The sequence below is a fragment of the Medicago truncatula genome, chromosome 8 (assembly GCF_003473485.1).
Source record: "Medicago truncatula cultivar Jemalong A17 chromosome 8, MtrunA17r5.0-ANR, whole genome shotgun sequence".
Classification (NCBI taxonomy): Eukaryota; Viridiplantae; Streptophyta; class Magnoliopsida; order Fabales; family Fabaceae; genus Medicago; species Medicago truncatula.
Genome location: NC_053049.1, coordinates 3,196,720 through 3,219,972, shown reverse-complemented (window position 1 = coordinate 3,219,972; position 23,253 = coordinate 3,196,720). Strand labels below are relative to the sequence as shown.

The 23,253-nt window shown below is 30.6% G+C and overlaps 3 protein-coding genes across 3 annotated transcripts; all 3 read left to right on the top strand.

The window, feature by feature from the left end:
• Positions 1-16,970: 16,970 nt before the first annotated feature.
• On the top strand, positions 16,971-17,465 carry LOC120577407 (disease resistance protein RUN1-like). Its single transcript, XM_039828728.1, has one exon. It carries the CDS (start codon positions 16,971-16,973, stop codon positions 17,463-17,465), a length of 495 nt encoding a protein of 164 aa, XP_039684662.1.
• An 843-nt stretch (positions 17,466-18,308) lies between these two features.
• LOC25500265 (disease resistance-like protein DSC1) lies at positions 18,309-23,123 on the top strand. Its single transcript, XM_024772399.2, has 4 exons — positions 18,309-19,126; positions 19,389-19,664; positions 19,756-20,533; positions 22,004-23,123. The coding sequence occupies exons 3-4, from the start codon at positions 19,853-19,855 to the stop codon at positions 22,826-22,828; spliced, it is 1,506 nt and encodes a 501-aa protein (XP_024628167.1). The 5' UTR covers positions 18,309-19,126; positions 19,389-19,664; positions 19,756-19,852; the 3' UTR covers positions 22,829-23,123.
• Positions 18,479-19,147, top strand: LOC112417135 (disease resistance protein RUN1). Its single transcript, XM_039828727.1, has one exon. The coding sequence runs from the start codon at positions 18,479-18,481 to the stop codon at positions 19,145-19,147; it is 669 nt and encodes a 222-aa protein (XP_039684661.1).
• Positions 23,124-23,253: the final 130 nt, after the last annotated feature.

Genomic DNA, 23,253 nt, shown 5'->3' with positions numbered 1-23,253 from the left:
TCTTTACTTGTCTTGTAAGTCATTTCAAAAGTGTCTCTGAATCATTACATTGCTTTTTCTACAGTTTATTTCAAAATTTGCAAAAAGTCATACAGAAGGGTATTTTGGTCATTTCCTGCAGTGGGACCCATTTTCATCCTTGTGACTGTCTCTGAGTCTTTTCAGATTGTTTTTTTTACATTTCATCAGTAAACCTTGTTAAATTCATTTCAAACTTGCATCTGAGTCAGTGTCGAGTTAATTTGATTCTGTTTAGGTCATTTTAGCCCTAGGGGCATTTTGGTCATTTCACATAAAATTTTGGCATGGGGAGGTTACTTTGAAGTACCTCATTTAGGCCATTGGTTCGTTTTAGTCCGTTTTGTCAATTTTATTTTTGTTTCGCTTTACGTTTGGTCAAATTACGTTTTTTATTCAATTTTATTTTTAAATTGCATTTTGGTCCCTCAATTGAGGTCCCAAAATTGCATGTTTTGTCCAAAAAGTTTTTAATTGCATTTTAGTCCTTACTTTCATTTTTCAGTCCAGTCCATATATTTTTCAAATTTGCAAGCAGGTCCTTCAAGTTAAAATTACAGGGCAGCGTTTTTTTTTAGTCCAATGCCACGTGTCAGTTTCCTATTGGTTCCAATGCACACATGTCAAGCTATAAAAGGTGTACAGTGCCACGCATAGCCACAATTACACGCCAACTCATAAACACAAACTGAATTTTCTCTTTCTCAGCAATTGGATCAAAACAAAAAGTCTCTCAGAATCTCCCAAGAACACCAAGAACATTCAAACCCTAACCGTTTTCCAGAAATCAAAATTCATCAGAATCAACAGTTTTTTGGATCAATTCTCAAAGATTCTGTGGAATCTTCATCATTGAATTGACCGTTCTCTGCAATTCCAAACGCGAGCTCGCATTGAAGCAAGCTCAAGCATTGATCACAGAGCGTGAAAAGAAGAAGGAAAGAAGCAGAATCTGCAGAATCTGGACCGGTGAAGCAAGCAGAAGAATCAAGAATCATCAGGAACAGAATCAAATTTTCCAAAGATTTTCCTCCATAAAAAGTTTCAACCAAAACTTCAGGTAAAACTCATTTTCCTCTTTTAAAAAAAAAAAGTTCAGTGTTAATCATAGTTTAAACCTGTAAAAAATCACGCAAGCAAAGCATATCAAGAAATTTCCAGAATTCAAAGAAAACCGTAACCGTAAGCACGAAACCTAGATCCATAAGGATCTAAGTTTTGAAAGCAAGAACGAGTACCAGAAGTGTAATCAAACAACGAAACGATGTAGATCTTTAAAGATCTAAACGTTTTTGTTCAAAAATCAAAAATCATTTCAAAACCGTATAAAGTTTTTCCAAGATCTACGTCGTTTCAAGCCGTATTTGAAAAAATAATTGCTGGATTCGTGTTTAGGGTTAAAGGACGAATCAAAAGAAGTAAGAATCTTTGAAATCTGGAAATTTAGGTCACCGGAAACTGCATGAACTCGCCGGAGAAGATGAAGTTTCCGGCGGACCTTCAAGGTCTCCGCCGTAGCTTCATCCTCGCCGGCGGCGAGGTTAGAGAGAGGTGGGAGATGAGAGAAGAGAGAAGAACTTAGAGAGAGAAAGGAAAGTGGAAAATGATTTAAACCGGTCCCCCTTCACTTTTATAGCCAGTGAACCGGACCGGTCCAGAACCGGTCCATTCCCCTTTGATCCCTGGCCGTTTGATCTAGGGTTTTAGGATCCTGGATCAATCGTGTGGCTCCTGTGCATCCGGACCTTGTAGTTTTGGGCTTTGGTTTGGGCCTAGGTTTCTTGTGCATTTCTGCCTCTTGTCTTGCTATTTGCACTGTTTTTCTTTGCTATTTGAACCAATGTTTTGATTAAAAATCTTGATAAATTTCCTAGAAAATCCATGCTTACTTCTTGATATTTTCTTGATGTTTTATGGTATTTTTGCATATTGGAATTGGCAAAATTCTTGTATGATTAATCCATGGCATTTTAATTCTTTCTTGGATTATTTCTTATGATTGTTTTTTGTCAATTTTATCATTGATTTGTGAATATGTGATAAAGGCCATTTGATATGTTAATGTGAGGTGCTCATGCCTACAATCCTATGTTGATTTTGCTGTTTTAGATTGATTCATGAAACCTTGATTGTATGAGCAATGTATGCATATTCTAGAAAATAATAAAATGCTAATTCTATCTCAAAATTGGTATGAAACTAAGCTTGCTTGTTTCTAATGATCCTATGATTATAGCTTGAGATAAAAAGAAACTATTTCAAACTTGCTATAGCATGAGAATTAGAAGCTACAAATGCCTTAGGTTTCATATCAAAATTTTAGGTTTTATTACCATTTTATTACTATCTTTGTGGCATTTTATGCGTTTTTGCCTCTTGCTACTCTTTATGCTTTATTTCACTAACAAGTTTATTTCCATGTTTCATGCATCTCATTTAGTATTCCCTCCACTTTCTTTAGCCTAGCATTTATTTTTGCAAGTGTTAATTCATTTGATGATGTAATTTGTTATCATTGGTTTGTAGCTTGGCAAAGGGGCCATAGAATGTATTTAGGCAATTCTTGTAATATGGACTATGGACACTATGACGCACCGACACGCACACACTCACCCTAGATATATGTTTAGGATTGTATGCATAGATGTATGGCTAGGATTGCATGATTAGACGAACGTTTAGTTTTGAACATTTAGAGAAAATCCAATTTTTTTTCAAAATATGCAAATAACCTCACTTGAAAACATTTTTTGCAAAAATAAAATAGGAGTCAAAACTCCTTATTTCCCTTTTATTTTCTTAAGTAAAATTTCTAATAAATCTTAACTATACTTGGACTTCATTTTGAAAAAGCTAATTCCACCTCACTTTTTTTTTCCAAATCTCATGCCCTTGAGGCCTCTCATCTCTATTCTTCAAAATCTCTTTTCAAACTTAAAATCAACCAACAAAAACAAAACCTTTTTGAGAATGAACTACGATCGGTTTTGATCCCTTAAAAGGGTACGTAGGCAATGAGTCAAAACTCATCCAAGCCGAAATAAAAATCAAATTCTACTTCTTCTCACCCCCCATTCTTCACTAATCATACCTTCTTTTTTACAAATAAGCAATAAAACTAAAGCGTAGAAATAAACTTAGGAGAGCGGTTCTTATGGAATACCATAATCGCTCCGGGTGCCTAACACCTTCCCGTAGCGAAAACGACCCCCGAATCTAGAACTTTTCAAGGGTTTTTCTCCTTTTACCCTTCCCAAGAAAAAAGAGAGATATCAATGGTCAAAAGGTTCAAGTCCAATTAATGGCTTGGCACCCAAAAACCATGATAACACTTACCAATATTAATAAGTTAGATTCTTTTTCGTGTATATTTCGATGATAAGTTTGACTTCTACTATGTTTTCTAAAGTCTTGACAATAGGCCACATATGGTTGTGGTTGTTCGTGAAGAGTCCAAGACCAAGTCTTGTTCTCTTTTTTCTAAAGCCTTAAAAATAGGAGAAATGATATTTGTACAATTAAATTTTGACAATTTTGGAGACAGTCTTTTCTCTCCTACTCACATGTGTTTTTATTCTCTCTCTTCTTCTTTCTCTCTCTATTCTTTTTATCCAATAAGAAGAGAGGAAAAGTGATTGTCTCAAAAGTTGTTTAAAATGAGTTGTACAAATATCACTCCTCAAAAATAGGCCAATAGAGAAGACTTTTTTTTTTTTTTTGGTACAAAGAGAAGACTTTTTTTAATGACTAAAATTGAGAAGACTTTTAAACAACCGAGGTTTACTGAAAATGAAACAAAGAATAATTGAAGGCATCGTGTTCGGCGTGTTGCATTTTTAAAACAATCAACCACTAATCTTATCCTACGGTGTGTTTGAAGGGGAAGGGGGAGGGGAAGAGAATGGTTCGAAGAAAAAAATGGAATAAGTGGAAGAAATATATGATATTAAGAGAGAAAATTTTGGAATTTATTTTTTTTCATAATACAATTCCTTCTGATGTGGAAAACTAAAAAATTATAGACTAAATTACACTCCCTTCCCCTCAAAGATGCTTGAAATACACTCGCCTCTCCTCTTTTGTTAAAACTAGCTTGGAAACCCGTGCCAAGCACGGGCTAGAATTTCGTGATATTTAAGGGCTATCATTTTCATTTGTCTGGTTGTTCTCTGTGCAATGGGTAATCCATGCCAGTATTGGCTCCCTCGTAAGGCCCAACAATGGTATCATAGCTCAGATCGACTCTGTGGAGAAGCAGAATTGGTTTATGGTGGTAGATCTCATATGCAGAGAGTCTCGTACTTGAGGGAGAAATGTTAATGTGTCAAGTGCGAGTTCAAGTCACATTGGATGTAAGAGTAGATGTTGAGTAACATATAAGTGTTATGATCCATATACCTAATTTCATAAGGTTTGGGGTGAAGATGTGTTGTTAAACTCACGTGTATTGTTCTCTTTGTTTAATGTGATTATCAAACTCGATGCAGAATCTCCCGAAAGTCACAAATAAATTGTCTTTTAATTTTTTGATGTCGTTTGTTTGCATTTTTTATCATAAAATTTAGTTTTTAAATGTCATTGTTTTTCATCTGAATTTTTTTCATTCAACCTCTATTAATTTAAATTCATCAACTTTTGGACTTTGGCGGCAAGTGGCAATGAAAAATTGCAGATGTGTTATGCTGAGTTCACAAAATACATGTTTATTAGACATTTAAAATTATGTGGCATTTCTTAATTGACTCAATTTTTTTAGTAAAATAATTACCCAAAAATCTCAAACTCCTTTAACAAACTCATAAAATCACCGATAACTCACACTACTCTCTATACTCTCATGAACATAACGCACAATAATTATTTTTTCCCTTATCTTCTCTCATGCTCAAATTCCTTTTTCAAATCCGTTATTTTTCCTTCTGATTTCCTTTTTGTCTTCACGTAAAAGAAAGGAATATAAAACTCTCTTCATGAAACAGTCACCAACCAACCTTCTGGAACATGGTGTTCCTCCGCTTGACCTTATTTTACTATGTCACGTGATTACGAACACGAATAGTTGCCCATTTGGTTAAGAAATATTAGTGTGTGTCTAGTGTGAGTCAAAGTTCTATGTTAGGATGAGATATATGGTAAACTTTAAACAACATATAAGTGAGATGACATATATATCTGATGCCTTAAGGTTTAGGATAAAGATTTGATATCAGTCATACATGTGTGGTTTTTCTTAGTCTAATATGGTGATCAAACTTAGACTATGATCCCTCGAAGGTTCCAAAATTAGGATGAAGTGTTATGTCAGCTTTTGGATGTCATTTGTTTAATTTTTCTTTATCATAAATTTTAGTTGTTGGATGTCACTCTCTTACATTTTTTTTTGTTCAACTTTCATTATTTCAAATTCCTTGACTTTTGTCTTTGGTGGAATCTGAAATGGAAAAAAGATGTATTATGTTGAGTTGACAAAATATATACTTAGTAGAAATTTGAAAATGAAGTGTATTTTTTAATTGAGTCTAATTTTTTGGTAAATAAACCCCAAAATCTCCAAATTCTTCAACAAACCTACAAATTACCAGTAACTCACTTTATTTCCTATACTCTCATGGTTAAAATACACACTCCTTATTTTTTTCCTTACCATTTCTTTCATGTCAAAATTTCTTTTTAAAATACACCCGCCTTTTTTTTTTATCATGTTATGCATCAATCTGACCTTATATGACCATGTCACCATTATACAGATGCAGAGTGGTCGCACACTTCAGAGAGAGATATTAATGTCTCATATGTAATTAAAGCTTCACATTAGATAAAAAAGTAGATGATGAGAAAAATATAAGTGAAATGACCCATATACCTAATGCCTTTAGATTTTGAATAAAAATATGGTGTGAATCTCACTTTTATGGTTGATTTTACCCTACTGTGATTATACAACCCAGTTTAGACTCCCCTAGAAGTCTAAACATTATGATGGGTGGTTTTGTTAGTTTTGAATATCTTTTATTTATTTTATTTTTTAAATTTTAGTTTTTGGATGTCATTCGTTTTGATGCTATTTTTTTATTCAACATATATTATTTTAAATTACTTAACTTTTGATCTTTGGTGGGATCTGACAATAGAAAATTGTAGATTTGTTATGCTGAATTGACAAAATACATGTCCATTACACATTTTAAGTTAATATGTAGTGTCGATCTCACTTGTGTGATTGCTCTTAACCTAATATGATGATTCAACTTAGTGTAGACATCCTCTGTGGTCCCAACAATATAAAGAATAATTTTATTAATGTTTGAATGTCATTTGTTTTTTTCTTATATTGAAATTTAGTTTTTGGATCTCATTCTCTTTCATGCTCTTTTTTATTCAATCTTTATTATTTGAAAATGTGTTATGCTAAGTTGACAAAATACATGTTTATTATACATTTAAAATGATGTGATATTTTTATAATTAAGTCTAAATTTTGGTAATGTAGTTACCCAAAAATCTTCAAATCCTTCAGCAAACTCATATAATTACCGACAACCCAGCATATTCCATTTACTCTCATGGTCAAAACACATTACATATATTTTCCCTTATCGTTTCTCTCATGTTCAAATTCCTTTTTCATATTCATTCTTTTTCTTCTATTTTCATTTCTCTCTTCCCATGAAGGAAATGAACTTAAATCTATATTCATGAAACTACTTAAACTAACCTATTTAACATGTTGTGACTCTATTTAACCTGATTTGACTATATCAGATAATTACATACACAAATAGTCGCACACTTGATTAAGAGTTGTCAAGTGTGAGATACCACTCTACATTGGATGAATGAGTATATTTTGAAAAAACATATAAGTGAGATGACTCATATGTCTAATGCCTTAAGGTTTTATCTGAAGATGCGGTGTCAATCTCACTTGTATAGTTGATATTAGCCTAATATATGATTATCCAACTCAGTCTATGCCCACTTAGGAGTCCTAGAATTATCCCAACATTATGATAAACTATTGACTATTACTTTTCCCACCTTATGGCCTTCTCTCGCGCCCTGTAATTTTTCCAAAAATGTCCTTGTGCATTCCAGATTTTAAAATCCGGATTCATGTTTACTATTTCGGATTTTATAATCCGGACAATTCTTATGTATAATCAGCCATCAGACTCTCCCATATTTTAACAGTTTTGAGTTTTGCTTTTAAAAACAACAAAAAAACTAAGTAAAAAATGCTTAAAACCTATCAAATAAAATCATAAAAATATAAAGGGTTAATATGTCTTTACCCCCCTGTAATTTGGGCGAGTTCCGGTTTTCCCCCTGTAAAAAAGAAAAGTTTAGATTCCAACCCTATAATATAAAGATTCTCCACAAAACACCCCTGTAATATGAAGATTCTCCACAAAACACCCCTGACCCCATTCAGACGCTGATGTGGCACGCCATTGTGTAATTATTTTAATTTTAATTTTTTTTAAATCTAACATATGTGTAATTGTTTAATAAATTATTTTTAAAAAGATAAAAAAAAACTGAAAATTAATTTTCAAAAATTTAAAATCAAGAAAAAAAATAATTTTTTTAAAAAACGAAAATAAAAACTGGATTTTTTTTCAAAAAATAAAAATATTAATTTTTTTACCAAAACATTCAAAAATTAGCTTATATTATTTTTTTCGAATATTTTTAAAATTTTAATTTCATTCGGATTTTTTTTTTAAATTTTTCGAAAGTTTCAAAATATAGTAAGTGTATGAATTTTTTTTTATATAATATTTTTGGAAATATATATAAAGAAAACAACCCGTTTTAGCTTTTGGGTTGGCTGTTTCTTTTAAAAAATGCCCATAATTTTCAATACAAATAACACATGTAACAAATAGATAATAATAAATTTAAATATTAAAAAAATTTCTAGATTTTTTTATCCTCAATTTTTAAATATTAAAAAATATTCTCAAATCTGTAACACATCGTAATAAAAATCTAAATTTTTAAATAAATTTGTATCCAGATTTGTTTTTTTGTTGAGAAAATTTAAAAAACTTATATTTCGAAAAAAAATCTGTTTTAAACTTCAAAAAACTTATATTCCAAATTTTCAAAAATAATTTTGAATTTTTTTTTGAAATATATATTTCAACATTTTCGAAAATAATTTTAAAAAATATTGAAATATATATTTTTCGTAAATTATAAATTTTGGAATTTTCGAAAAATATATATTTCAGAAAATATTTTTCGTAATAAAAAAAAATCCTGATTTTTTAAATTTTTATATATTTTTTTAAATAAATAAAAAAATTAATTATACAGTCAGCATGCCACTCAGCTCGCCACGTCAGCAATTATGCACAGTCACATGGGTCAGGGGCTAAAATCAAAGAATCTTATTTTACAGGGTTGGAATCTAAACTTTTTTTTTACAGGGGGGAAAACCGGAACTCGCCCAAATTACAGGGGGGTAAAGACATATTAACCCAAATATAAAAATAGCACAAAAAAACTCTAAAAATCAAATAAAACTAATGCAAATTTTTTCGGATTTTTCTAAGAATATGAAAAATTAAAAAAAAATGAAAAATGGGTCTAACCGATTGAATTTTGGATTTCTGATTTACTGGGGAAGTTTCGGAGCAATCACATCAAGTAGCCCGAAAACTTGATTTTTGACTAAGAACAGGTAATAATGACCCAAAAACGGAAGGATGAAAGTTAGGAAGATTAATATTGTCCCTAAAATGACTATCCATGTTACAAACATGTTTAGAATTTGTGCTGATACAGTTCGGATTATATAATTTGAACTGTTTTACCTTGAAAAATGGTGTTTAGGGGGTTTCCGGATTATGTAATCCAGAAACATCACCTAACACGCCCTATTTTTTGAAGTTTCCGGATTACGAAATTCGGAAAAACTCGTAACTCCATTTTTCACCCTATAACAAAGGAAAACACCATTCCGGATTATGAAATCCGGAAACTCAAGGGCATTTTTGAAAAAAATAGGGCGCGCGAGGAAACCCACAGGGTGGGAAAAGTAATAGTCTAAACTATTTTATTAGTTTGTGGATATCATTTGTTTAAATTTTTCATCTTAAATTTTAGTTATTGGAATATCAACCAAGACCACGTCAAGTGAAAATGGGAGGACGTCACTTTTGAGATTACGAACATATCAGAGTATAACAATATGAACTACCAGACTCCATGATTATCTTACATGATTAATTAAATAGATCAAAATATTTTTAGGGATTTAAAGAGATCAAATTAGTTGTTGCAATAGCAAGCATGAAAAATGTAACAAATAGAGAAAATATAGGTTTAACGAAACTTTTGAAAATAAGAACGTTGAATTGAAAGTGGTGTGAAAGTTTTGAGAGTATCAAATTAAGCTCCTTGATTATATCTGCATCATTCCTATGTTAAGCCATTAGATCTTAAGAGTATCATAAAGTAAATTTGTGAATTTGGGCAACATACAATGGTGATAAAAAAAAACAGTGAATTAGAAATTGGGAAAAAAAGTGAATAATAAAATTGTTTCAATAAATTAGAAGATAGATTTTAAGAAGAATTTCGAAGTTTTCATATAAATTTCAAAATGGCATGAAAATATTGAGACTAAAAACAATATTTATAACAAAAAGAAGCAAGTAGTCAAATCAATTACCCCCTTAATTTAATAGTTTAATTGTATTAGATTAAATGGTAAAAATGAAGATCTATTTTGGTCCCTGACAAAAATGTGTAGGGATCAAATTAGTCATACGCAGATAAAAAGACTGATTTAATTGTCTTACAAAATCAAATAGAGATAATATAGTCATTGAATCAATTTCCATAGTTGAATATTTCACGTATATTGTTAATTTAACTAAGTGGCGATAAAAGAGTTAGTTAAGTGCTAACATACATTAAAAGAATTTTTACGGGAAAAAATTAATCCGTTATTAAAAAAAAAAAGAAGTCAAATAAGTAAAAAATCGAACAGTTTAGCAGTAAGAAAAATGACACATTAAGACATAAAGAGAATGAATGAACCGTTTATTGAAAAAACAGAATGAGTTAAGAAATTTAAAACCAAGACAACCTTCTATTTCGGTTTCCTGCATCTCGTTTCAAGCTTTTGTGTTCTTCACCACTCTTTCGTTTTCGGTTAGTATCAACAATGTCGACATGTGTTTCGGTCGGTGAAGATGACAAAAAAAGAAGTAAAAGTACCAATTTGTTATCTTAAAATATAAAAAATTGAATTATATATTTATTTTCGTAAATAAAAAATCAAAAAATAATAATATTTTTTTTAAGGGGATCAAATTGCCAATAACTGAGTTATACTCATAGAAACTGCGTGAAGAAGTTTTATTGCCAATAAATATAAAATAAATTATTATTAATATTTTCTATATAATAAAAATAACGGAAAAAAAATCATATCTAGCTAGATGAAATATAATTTTTTTATTAAAATATTTTTTCGACTGAATTTATTGAAAAACATACGTACTCGTTAATTTTATGTTCAATGCATAATAATTTACATAATAAAATTGATCTTCCCTAAAAAAAAAACCAAAAACCGATTTTATTTTGAATATGATTTTGACTTTGTACCATTCAATATTGGAACGATTGTGCAAAGATTCAGAACAATTAAGAATATAAACTTCGCTTTCTCTCCCTTAAAAGATAGTTTGCTTTTATTTTTTTTTAACAGAAGATAATTTTCTTTCTGAGTGTATGCTTTTTTAACAATGTATTGATATATCTTGTCTGATAAATAAGCTCACTATGTATATAGCTCTAGTTTGCCTTTATTTAAAATTTTGATGTAATATCCCCATGCTGTTAAGGGTGCGTTTGATGGTCAGGATATGACGGAGGCATGATATGATATAAAGCTGGATAGAGATAAGATATGATAAGGACATGATAAACATTAATCTTATCATGTGTTTGATGTGCACATGATAACAAACACGATATCATTATAATTAAATGAAAAAATTGCTTTCATAATTAATCAAATATTGTAAAAATGGTATGTTATTAATTATAATAGAAAATACATGTTATAACTATTTTAAAAATGACAATATTTAAAAATGGCAGAATATCAAGATAATAAATAAGGAATGATTTTCTTATTCCATCAGGATAATTTCTAACTTAGCATATGCTCAGGATATAAATTACAAAGGAAAGTCAAGATATGATAGGGAAATGGTTTATTTTATCCTATCTCTTTGGTGCATCAAACATGAAATTTAAGCAGAATATGATTAATGTATCATATCATGTCTCCCTATCCTGGCCATCAAATGGACTCTAGTTAAATTAAACTCCTCCATTAAATAATTATGAGTCTATCCTATCATATCCTATCCTGCGCAGGATAGAATCAGATAGTTTAATTTATTTCATATCATATATATCAGGCCCCTTCATACATGTTTAATGCATTTCTTTGATTGATAAAAAAAAAATTAAACTATTCAATTAAATAATTATGACTTTTTAGCATTTATTAATTGAAATTTTTAATGATTGAATCAATAGTAGTTGAATGCGCATAATTGCAATTAAGAAAATGATTGTGATACTTAAAAAATTTTATTTATTGATTTTAGTGGTAAATATTTCTTTATTTAATCCAACATTTAATTATTCATTTATTGAGTTTTTAATTCATATTATAAATATAAAGATAAAGAAAAATATTTATAGTGCGATTGAGAATGTGCTTATATTGTAGATATATGTTGATTTAGTTGATAATAAATTGACTCCTACCCCTATTAAAGTGTGAGTACAACTCTCGATACCAGCGTTAGGACATCCTAGATGGATAATACATAAATACCTTTGTAATATCTTTTTTTATCCTTGAGGCTTTCTCTTTGGATCCAACTCACCTAAATAAAATTATTAAAAAAAAATGAATATGTTTTTTTAGTGGAAAAGAGAATATTTTTATATGAGTAAAAAAAAAGGAACATACTTATATGGTGCACTCTTTTTGGAGCTATTTTTTATTGTTATTAAAACATTAAGATATATTAATTTCCAACTTTTATTCACATGAGGACGTTGAAACGTGTGTTTAAATTTATATGTGTGCTGCTAACATTTCTCTTTGCATAAAACAACCTTTTTATAGGTTTAGAAAGATCATTTCATTAATTTTATTGGTAGTATAAATTTCTATACTTTTTGGAGTTTAAGGAATTTAGATTTGTGTCAAGTTAAATTATTATATTTTTTTTTACAAAGAAAAAAATTCCTATTTCGATAGGTAAAAAATTAATTACTTCACAAATATTTGTAATTTAAATTTAATCTCCATCAAATAACGGTATTACTCATATATATGTGGTTAAAGGTCAGTGCTTGAAATATATTAACAATATAAATATAAATTCCATATTAATAAAAATGGGAATCAGTTCTTGGTTTAATTTCAAAGTAAATTTTTAAAAAATTAACAACAAATTTGCTTAATATTTTTTTGGTACCAATTCGTCAAAGACAAAGAATTTATAAATTGTTATGAATAAGAAACTTCTATAATAAGCCGAAAAAATTCAATGTATATAATATAATATTTAAGGCTTTAGTAACAAAATTAAGGCATTTCTTTTTTACAAAAATTTAAGGCATTGTTGTATTCTTAGAAATATTTTATCGCAAATTAATTTTAGCGTATTTGGTCATATATATGAACAAAGATCGTTTGATTAAATGCTATAATATTTTCATATGAAATTCAAGATGATGATAAAAAACTATGGGACAAAGACTATCACTGAATTAAATAGAAAAGAAATGCTTTTTTAATGTCAAATGTTAGTAATTAGTTGTTAGATTAATTTGTTTTGTTTCCCGAAACAAAATTAAATTTTTCTTCTTCGTTCGAGTTTGTACCAAGAACCTATAGCATCATAGAAAAAACACAATCAAAGGAAACCAATAAACACATTGAAATAAAAGAAAAAATGTCACGTCAACATGCTATGTTATGGTTGAAAGTTGAACGGAAAAGCATACATTTTGTTTGTTAACAAATATGTGTATGATTGAAACCTTTGATGATTTAGTTAAATCTAATTGGTCAAAAATTAAGACAAAGGGTACATGAATCCATTTGATTGAAAACATTGATAATAATTTGATGGTTGTCATTGAAACATGAGAGAAAATTAAAGGGTCATTGAAACATGATTAATGAGTAATCAAAAATTCATTAATTTTGTCATTTTAAGACTTTTACAACTTTCCGCTTATAAATATGGGAATTAATAAAAATATTAATACAGTTTTAAAGCATATGTGATTATTAATTTTAATAATTGAATGAATGATGGATAAAAAAATACGACGTGAATAAAAAATTAATATTTTTTCACTTAAAAAACATAATAAATTAATAATATTTAATGTGATATTATAATAGTATAAACTCGTTTAAATGTTTAATTTTATTTTTTTTGCTAACTAGGGAGAAAGACAGACATCAGGAGGCCACACCGACATCCCAACTAATGTTTAAATGTTTAATTAGGATGAAGAAAATAAAATATAAATGATTGTTAAGTTTTTTTTTTTTTTTTTTTTGAAAATGCACTTAAAATTTTAAGGTAGCACCTTGCTCCCTTTTAGTTAAAGAAAATGGAACTTTTAATTTTGACTAAAAAAACAAAAATCAAAGGTGTCATAAAATCGATTTTCTATTATGTATTTCTTATCTTTTTCACTTGAAAGTTATCGATTCAACCAATTTTATAAAAATGGATGCGTTTCTTCTTATATATCGATTGGTTTCCATTTCAAGCATAAAGTAGCAAAAAAAAAATCAAAATAATCACCAAAATAAAATATAAAAGAGCAAGATTTTAAAAGTAAAATAACAAACATAAGAAAAATTAAACAAAAAAGAATAGATAGATAGAAAAAGTTGTGAGAATTAAGGGATTAAAATAAATCAAAAGGGGGATGAAAGTCATTATATTTGAACGTGGTGATAGAAATCCTTCGTATATATTCTAATTTTTATGTGATGCATTTCTTCTTTTCTCTTGATTGGTTTCCATGTCCAAAATAAATATCCGAACAAAAAAAAATATAAACACCAAAATAATATTGAAAAGAGAATATGAATAAGAATCATCAACCTAAGAAATCACAATAAAATGGAACATAACAATAAGAAATGTTAAATAAACAATAAAACAATAAACAAATAAACAAATAAAAGAAAATAGAATGGCGTTGAAAGCAGTGATTTTTTATGAGAGGAAGAGGTAGACGAAAATAATAAAAAAAACCAAATTGTTATGGTGAAAAAAATCATGTTATGATCAATTTTGATTGGCTCATGAAAAATAAATGAGTCATGATCCATTTTAATTGGATAATAGAAAAGGAATACGTCAAGATTCATTTTCATTGGTTGATGGAGAAACATTAAATGAAATGGAAAGTATGAAGATGTCATGTGTACTTTAAAAAAAAAGGGTAAATGTTTATAATAGAGATAGAGATTAAGACGACTAAGATGTATATGTGTCGATGTGGATATTTGATTAGGCAATAGCAAATAAGCAAAATATATTTAGATGGTAACGTGTACGCACATATTAGTGATGTTTATGTGTTTCAATGTATTAATGTATCAATATAATTATAATTTATTATTAAAATCAGGAGAAGACAGAAGAGATTTTAAAATACATAATTTGTCAAACACAATATAGTTATTATTCATCCATATTGAAATTAAAATGAAAATAAAAAAAGTCTTGGGAAACTTATACAATTGAGTTTGTATTCATTCTCTTTTGTTCGATACAATCCAAGATTTACATCACCACCCAAGTTACTCATAATGGCATGAATTATATACAAAAATTAGATTAATTTAAAATGTCATTTTTTTACATTCATTATATACAAATAGGCGCATCAATGGGAATCATATCTAGATAGAACGGGTGTCTATGACAATTGATATTATTAACAAACCAAACATGAATTATTCGAACAACTCTCTTCATGATTCTTTGATCGAGTTGATTTCATAGATGTTATCAAATCTTGGTGTCATGACAATCTTTTGGAGTTTGACAACACTATTTGGAAGAAATGTGCAAGTGAAAATGATGAAAGAAACATATACTATGTATAGGAAAAATAATAAAAGCAAATGACATCATGAACAAATAAAAAATATGATATAAAATTGGCTAATCCTAAAATGTTTGATTGGCTTACAACCTAAAAATATCTAGAGACATCACAAACAAACAAAACACAGACAATCCGAACAACCACGATCCATGATTCATTCACAGAGCTGATCTCAGAGATGTTATCAGATCTTGATGCCATTATAATCTCATTTTTTAGATTGATGGGGAGGAGGTATAGATGAATGAGACAATTGAATAACAACGGAGTATATATAGGTAAACAGTATAAATGAAATATTATGCAAAGCAATATAAAAATAAGTAATATGATGCAAAAAAGACAAAATGATGCAATATGATTGGTTCAACTACACAATAATGACACACGTCAAAATGTCATTGAATGATAATTTTTTAATGACATGATTAAGAATTTTCAACCACAAATGAGTTTTGGTTACAATTTGATTTAAATCAATAATTGAGCAAAACTCTAGAGATTGTGAAAGCATGATACCAAATAAGATAATTTTTAATTAATGATATAATTATTGTACCGATTTTGTATCCCTTATACATCTTTATAAGAATTCACAAATTAAAATCCTTTCTTAATAAAATCAATCATCAAACAAATGAATGATACTACCATGACATATGCCCAAATTAAGACATTTAATGACAATTAGCATAGAGAGAATGACACGTGTACTTTTAAAAAAAAATAGTGCAAATATATATAATAAAGATATACACTCATCTTCCTTGAAAAGAAAAATTTATACTCTCATCCCCTATAAGATGCTTGAATTATAACATTCTCCCTTAATAATTAAATATGCACTACACTTTAATCTATTTTAACATAAATAAATATTTTTATGATATATAAAAATTTTGAACCACCATTTAAGAAAAATAAATTCATTTCTTTATAATTTAAATATCAATGATAATTAAATTTAAATATTTTTCTATTAATTTTATAGTTTAGAGTATAAAATTAACTTTTAAATAACCATACTTTACTGTCTTAAGTAATTTTTCACATATTTTAATTTTATTTTGGGTTGTTTCATATTTTATAATAGGGTTTAAAAATATATATTAATGCAATTGTGAATAAAAAATAGAGAAATATATGTATTCAAATTTTAGTTATATTAAAATAAATGTGCAATATTTATTTTTAAGTGTGTTAGATTATTAATCTTTTTTGCTAGATTATTAGAAATATAAAAAATTATTGAGGGAGTAAAGTGTAGGTTTTAACATAAGAGGGGAGGAGAATGTAATTCAAGCTACATGAGGAGAGTGAGATATTTTCTAATATGTTTTGAATATAGAGGGGAAGGGAGTATATATTTTAACATAAGAGGAGAGGGAAGTGTAATTCAAGCATCTTTGAACGGAGGGAAATGTAATTTACTCAAAATTATATTGGAGGAAGGTTTTGGAAGGTTTACATAAATTCTTCAAAGTTTAATCTACATAGCTATAATATTTTTAAAATAAAAAATATATTAATCATATTGTTGTAAATTAAAAATATCACTCAAAACACATTGCATTTTTTATAACACTAATAATGACGCGGATACAATTTCAACTGAAAAATAAACGATTAAATATTGTTCTAAGTTGTTGTATTTGTAACACAAACAAACCTGACAGTTTCTCTTTATTGTGCATTTTTTTGCATTTCCTTCTTGGTTTTGACTTCAATTCCTATCATCCACTCGAACTGAATTAATGAGTTATTCTTCTTCCTCCAATCCTGGATGGATACACGATGTGTTCATCAATTTTAGAGGGAAAGATACTCGCAAGACTTTTGTTTCTCATCTCTATGCTGCTCTCACAAATGCTGGAATCAACACTTACATCGACCGCATGCTTCACAAGGGAACCGAGTTGGGACCAGAACTATTGGCAACAATAGAAAGGTCTCACATATCTATCCTTGTTTTCTCCAAAAGATATACAGAATCTAGTTGGTGTCTTCAAGAGCTAGATAAAGTCATGGAATGTCACAGAACTCATGGCCAGGTGGTTGTGCCCATATTTTACAATGTTGACCCCTCGGTTTTGCGTCATCATAAGGGTGCTTTCGGGAAAGCTTTGCAATCAACTGCTAGAAAATTATACTCAGAAAGAGAATTGAGGGAAAAGGCTCTGTTGAGTTGGAAGAATGCACTCACTCAAGCTTCAAATTTGTCTGGTTGGGATGTCACCAATTATAGGTAAATATAAACCAATGCTTTCTAGTTTTTTTCGTTCTTTTGATATTCGAGACACACAGTAATGTCATTTAATGATGAAGATTGGCAAGGCGTCGTATCAAAATTAGGAGTTGGTGACAATTTGGAGATTTTTGTAGTTATTGGACATGGATGGACTGTTAAGGAGACGAATGTCTATCTAATATATGATCAGTCAAATGCTATGGAAATTGAGTCATCAAATACTATGGAAGTTGACCCATCTACTGACGCAAAAATGGAGCCATTACATGAAGTGGAATTCCAACCATCACCCAATGTAAAAACCGAGACATCAGCTGAAGTGGAAATACAACCACCACTGAATTTGAAAACGGAGCCATCAGCTGAAGAGGAAGTACAATTATCACCTAATGTGAAAATGGAGCCATCACTTGTTATCAATAATGAACGACTTGTTGTCAAAAATGAACCATTACCGAAGACAAGTAGAAAAATCTTTTCAAGACTGGCAAAGAGAGTGGGAAAATGTTTATGCTTGAACCAAAATTGAGATCTCAGCAATTTTTGTTTGAACATGCCTGTTGTCATAACATAAAATTCCCTTCTGTGTTTAGTAATAATTTTCAGGGAGGGAGGATTGACAATGCTTGGGAATTAATGTGATTGATTGTAGGATCCTGATTTTCTTCTCTCCTATGGTCTTGGAAGTCATCCACAATGAATCCAATGTCATGTATTCACTCATTGGTTGTTAATCCCTTTGGATTTCAATTGAGACTCACTAAAAGTCTAGTTGAATAGCACAATTACATAATTTACCAAGCATATGCTTATGATACAGGGATTAACAACCAATGATTCAAGCAATCTTTTCCATGCGAGTGGTAATTATCCTTCTTGGTTAGTCTATACAAGTGAAGGACCTTCAACACAATTTCAAGTTCCTGATGAAATTGACTGTCACATGAAGGGAATAATCTTATGTGTTGTTTTTTCATCAATGTCTGAAAACATGGGAGCTGAATGTCTGAAAACATGGGAGCTAAATTGTTTGGTCCGGGAAGTGTATTAATAATTACAACCAGAGATGTACGCGTGCTTAATTTAGTTAAGGTTGACTATGTATGTACAATGAAGGAAATGGACGAAAAGGAGTCCCTTGAGCTTTTCAGTTGGCATGCTTTTAGACAACCTAGTCCGATACAAGACTACTGTAAACTCTCCAAAAAAGTAGTTGCTTATTGTGGAGGATTACCAGTTGCTCTTGAAGTCCTTGGTTCATACTTATATGAGAGGACAAAACAAGAATGGATAAGTGTACTCTTGAAATTAGAGAGAATTCCCAATGATCAAGTGCAAGAGAAACTGAGAATTAGCTACGATGGTTTAAAGGATGATATGGAAAAAGATATATTTCTTGACATATGTTGTTTCTTTATAGGCAAGGATAGAGCCGAAGTTACAGAGATACTAAATGGCTGTGGACTTTATGCAAATATTGGAATAAGTGTTCTCATAGAGCGGAGCCTTGTAAAAATTGAAAAGAATAACAAGCTTGGAATGCATTGTTTGATAAGAGACATGGGAAGAGAAATTATTCGTGAAAGTTCTGCAAAAGAGCCTGGGAAGCGTAGTAGATTGTGGTTTCATGAGGATGTGCATGACATTTTGACAAAACATACTGTAAGAACTTTTCCGTATTAAATTAGAAATTATTAATCATCATCCAAAGTCTCATTAAGATCATAAATTTTTTGTTTCAGAGCTGTTTTTCTCTAATAAATAATAATGGCTGAAAATTCGTGAGTGTGTGTTTGCATTGTCATGACTCATTACAAGTGAGCTTGAGCTGCACCTCAATAAATTTATGTATCATTTTCTAGCAAGCAAACATAAAAGGTTCGTCCTTACTCTTCTATACATTTTTTTTTTCCTTCGCGTCTAGGGAACAAAATCTGTAGAGGGATTGGTTTTGAAGGTGCAAAGAACCATTAGAATTCCCTTAAGTACTGATTCTTTCAAGGAGATGAAGAAACTGAGACTTTTGCAACTTGATCATTGCGTCCTGACCGGAAATTATCGGTATCTTTCGAAAGAACTGAGATGGATTCACTGGCAAGGATTTACCTTTAACTATATACCCGACGACTTTTACCAGGAAAATCTAGTTGTAATTGAGGTAAAACACAGCAGTATCAAACAAGTGTGGAAGGATACCAAGGTATAATATTTATTTCAAACTCAAAGTTTGATGAAAGTAGTATTTGTTCCCACCTCTCTAATTTTTCTTTTGAACATTTATCTTTTTGCAGTTGTTGGATAAACTAAAAATACTCAATGTTAGTCATTCTAGGTACTTGAAAAACCCCCCCGTTTTTATCAAAATTACCGAATCTAGAAAAGCTTATAATGAAGAATTGTTCCAATTTGTTCGAGGTGGACCAGTCCATTGGAGATCTCAAGAACCTTCTTTTGTTGAATTTGAAGGACTGTGCAAGTCTTAGAAATCTCCCAGGGGAGATCTATCAATTGAAATCTTTGGAAACTCTTATATTATCTGGTTGTTCAAAGATTGACAAGTTGGAAGAAGGTTTCGGGCAGATGGAATCCTTGACAACGCTGATTGCTAAAGATACATCTGTAAAACAAGTTCCTTATTCAATACTAAGATTAAAAAGCATTGGATATATATCCCTCTGTGGATATGAAGGACTATCACACGATGTTTTTCCTTCTATCATTTGGTCTTGGATGTCACCAAGCATGAATTCCCTACCCTGTATATCCCCATTTGAGCGAAATTCATTGTCACCAGTTTCCTTGGATTTAACTACTAACAATATGGGCTATCAATCACCAATGCTTCCCAATCTTTCAAAACATAGAAGTGTTTGGATTCAATGCCGATCAGAGATTCAACTGACTCAAGAATTAAGAAACTTTTTTGATGATCTATATGATGTAAGTTTTACCAAGTTCGAAACAATATCACATGCATCACGAATCTTAGAAATTTCCTGGAGATCGCTTTTGATTGGATTAGGAAGTTGCAGCATGGCCATCAACACTCTTGGCAAGAACATATCACAGGTTCCTTCGCATTCCTCTCTCCTTTTCTGATCTTTATGAGAACATGGGTCAATTTTCCATTTGCATTTCTTTTTCTTTAAAGCAAAATTTTCAATAGAAGTGAAATGATGTTTTTAAGATAATTAACACTTTCTTTTTCAGCATACCATCTTTGTTCTGCATCCATACGGACTTCTTTTGTTATTTTTTTTCTTCTTCTGATGTTTGTATCTATTATCTTTAATTTTCTCATAATACTCTTTGCTTATATACACATGGTCACTTGTTTTTAGTTTATAAAACCTTAAAACAAGAACCTTGGAGCATATCATGTACGTCAATATAAAAGCAGTCAAAACATCAATAATTGATAAAAGAACAAAAAATAAATTCAATAAAGAACAGCAGAATCTAAATAATAATGGATATTAGGTTTTTATATTGGATTTAACCCATCCTTACAAAACCGGTGTTTTTAGGTGCCGGGGGACACCGTTTCTAAACTCTAATCAGGACTTGTCTTTATTCTATGTGGGATTTAGGTTTTTCCCAATAATGGAGTTATGAAAATCTCTATGAATGAATTCCAAAGTTTAGCTTGGGAACAACAACTAGAAGAAATGAAGCTGCAGGGCTTTCATAAAATAATATATACAACAAGTATTCAAAGATAGCTTGCAGTTCTTAAAATTTGGGTTGGTCTAACTCAACCATACAATAAATAAGGTGAGAGGTGTCTCCGACTTATAAGCACATTTTTAGTTCATATCTCATCCAATATGAGATTTGCAGCACACCCCCTTTTAGGATTAGATCACTAGACATCTAGAGTGTGACTTGATTGGCCGATATCAGGGTCTCATTGATGTTGGACAGGGCAGATACTTTCTTCAAATTTGAGCTTACTCAACCATAGTAACCGACTTATAAGGTGAAATATTTCTTCCACTTATATAAGTGCATTTTCAAACCATATCTCATCCAATGGATGACTATGGCAAACAGGCCAAATGTCTAGAGATACATATTTAGCAAATGAGGTATATGGCTCCGTGGTAGAACCAGTAGAAAAATGAAGGACATGAATGCTCTACCCTATAATGGAGGATGACCCATTTTTAAGTCTTATATGACAAAACCCTTATGTTAATTTGTATGGTATGGAATACAAATTGCATAAACCGTTACATGTAGGAATCATAATGAGCAATGAGCATAAACCCTCTGGGTGTTCCTGTTGTTGTCCTCCTATTTTATCTGTTTTGTTTGTGGTGTTTTTATGGTGATGGATTGGTTTACCTATTTTAACCTCCTGTCTGTACGTGGGATTTGACCTCGCCTCTCTCTCTCTCTCTCTCTCTAATATATATATGCAATTTACAATTTTGTTGATTTTACTTTTCATAAATTTTTTATAACATCAATTTAATTTTTGTTTAATTTAATGCACTAAAAATAGTTACAAAATTAACTAAGCATATGCTCATATAGGGATTGACAACCAATGATTATAGTGGTTTTTGTCTTCCGGGTGGCAATTATCCTTCTTGGTTAGCCTATACTGGTGAAGGACCTTCAGTACTATTCCAAGTTCCTAAAGATATTGATTGTCACATGAAGGGAATAGTCTTGTGTGTTGTTTATTCATCAACATCTGAAAACGTGGCAGTTGAATGTCTAACTAATGTCTTGATCATCAATTACACAAAATGCACAATCCAAATATACAAGGGAGACACAGTAATGTCTTTTAATGATGAAGACTGGAAGGGTTTAACATTAAACCTAGGACCTGGTGACAATGTGGAGATTTTTGTTGTTTTTGGGCACGGATTGATTGTTAAGGAGACATCAGTTTATCTAATTTATGGCCAGTCAACTACTAAGGAATTTGAGCAATCATTTATTATGGAAGTTGAGCCATCAACTAACATGAAATTGGAGCCATGGGCGGAAGTGAGCATGCCGCCGTCACCTGAAGTGAACTTGCAGCTGTCGCCTAATGTGGAAGTGGAGGCATCAATTACTGTGGAAGTTGATTCATCAACTAACATGGAAATGGAGCCATTGGCCGAAGTGAATGCGCAGCTGTCACCTGAAGTAGACATGCAACCCTCATCTAATGTGAAAGTGGAGTCATCAACTGATGTTAAAACCAATCGGCCGTCACAGGAAGTGAAGGTGTGGTCATCACCTATCATGGTAATGGAGCCACAACCAAAGTCCAATAGAAGTATCTTTACAGGATTTGCAAAAAGAATGGGTACATGTTTATGCTTGAACCAGCATAGAGATAAAGGTTTGAACAATGTTTGACTGGACATGCCTTTGTCATACAATGGGATTCCCTTCTTTAATGTTTTGCAATGTTTTTATGGAGGGAGGAGCGATATATGTTTTATATACATAAAGGGTCACATAATGGAGAACCTATGAAAAGAAAAGTACAGGAAAGCTAGACAAGTTTATGACCATTTTCGGCTATAACAACTGCTACAAGACTACCATCTCTATGAAAGTTTGTACAATATGATTGATATTTGTAGCTATTCTTTTGTAATAAAACCAACTATTCTGTAGCTGCCAAGTCAAAATTTTAAAAGTCTATCTAAGTTCAAAAAATATTCCTCCCCCCTGAAGTTGATGAACAGGTCATAGATCCATGGATGATTGGAGGAAGACATGGTTACTCAAGTCAACTATTATTACAAGACAAAATACAAAACAATGAGTAGATGGAG

What these genes read in the sequence shown, in the direction of transcription:
- LOC120577407 (XM_039828728.1), top strand. Translation starts at nt 16,971, where the DNA reads ATGAGTTATTCTTCTTCCTCCAATCCTGGATGGATACACGATGTGTTC.
- LOC112417135 (XM_039828727.1), top strand. Translation starts at nt 18,479, where the DNA reads ATGGGAGCTAAATTGTTTGGTCCGGGAAGTGTATTAATAATTACAACC.
- LOC25500265 (XM_024772399.2), top strand. Translation starts at nt 19,853, where the DNA reads ATGAAGAATTGTTCCAATTTGTTCGAGGTGGACCAGTCCATTGGAGAT. An exon ending in TTGGCAAGAACATATCACAG is followed by an intron (nt 20,534 to 22,003) that starts GTTCCTTCGCAT and finishes ATGCTCATATAG; the next exon opens with GGATTGACAACCAATGATTA.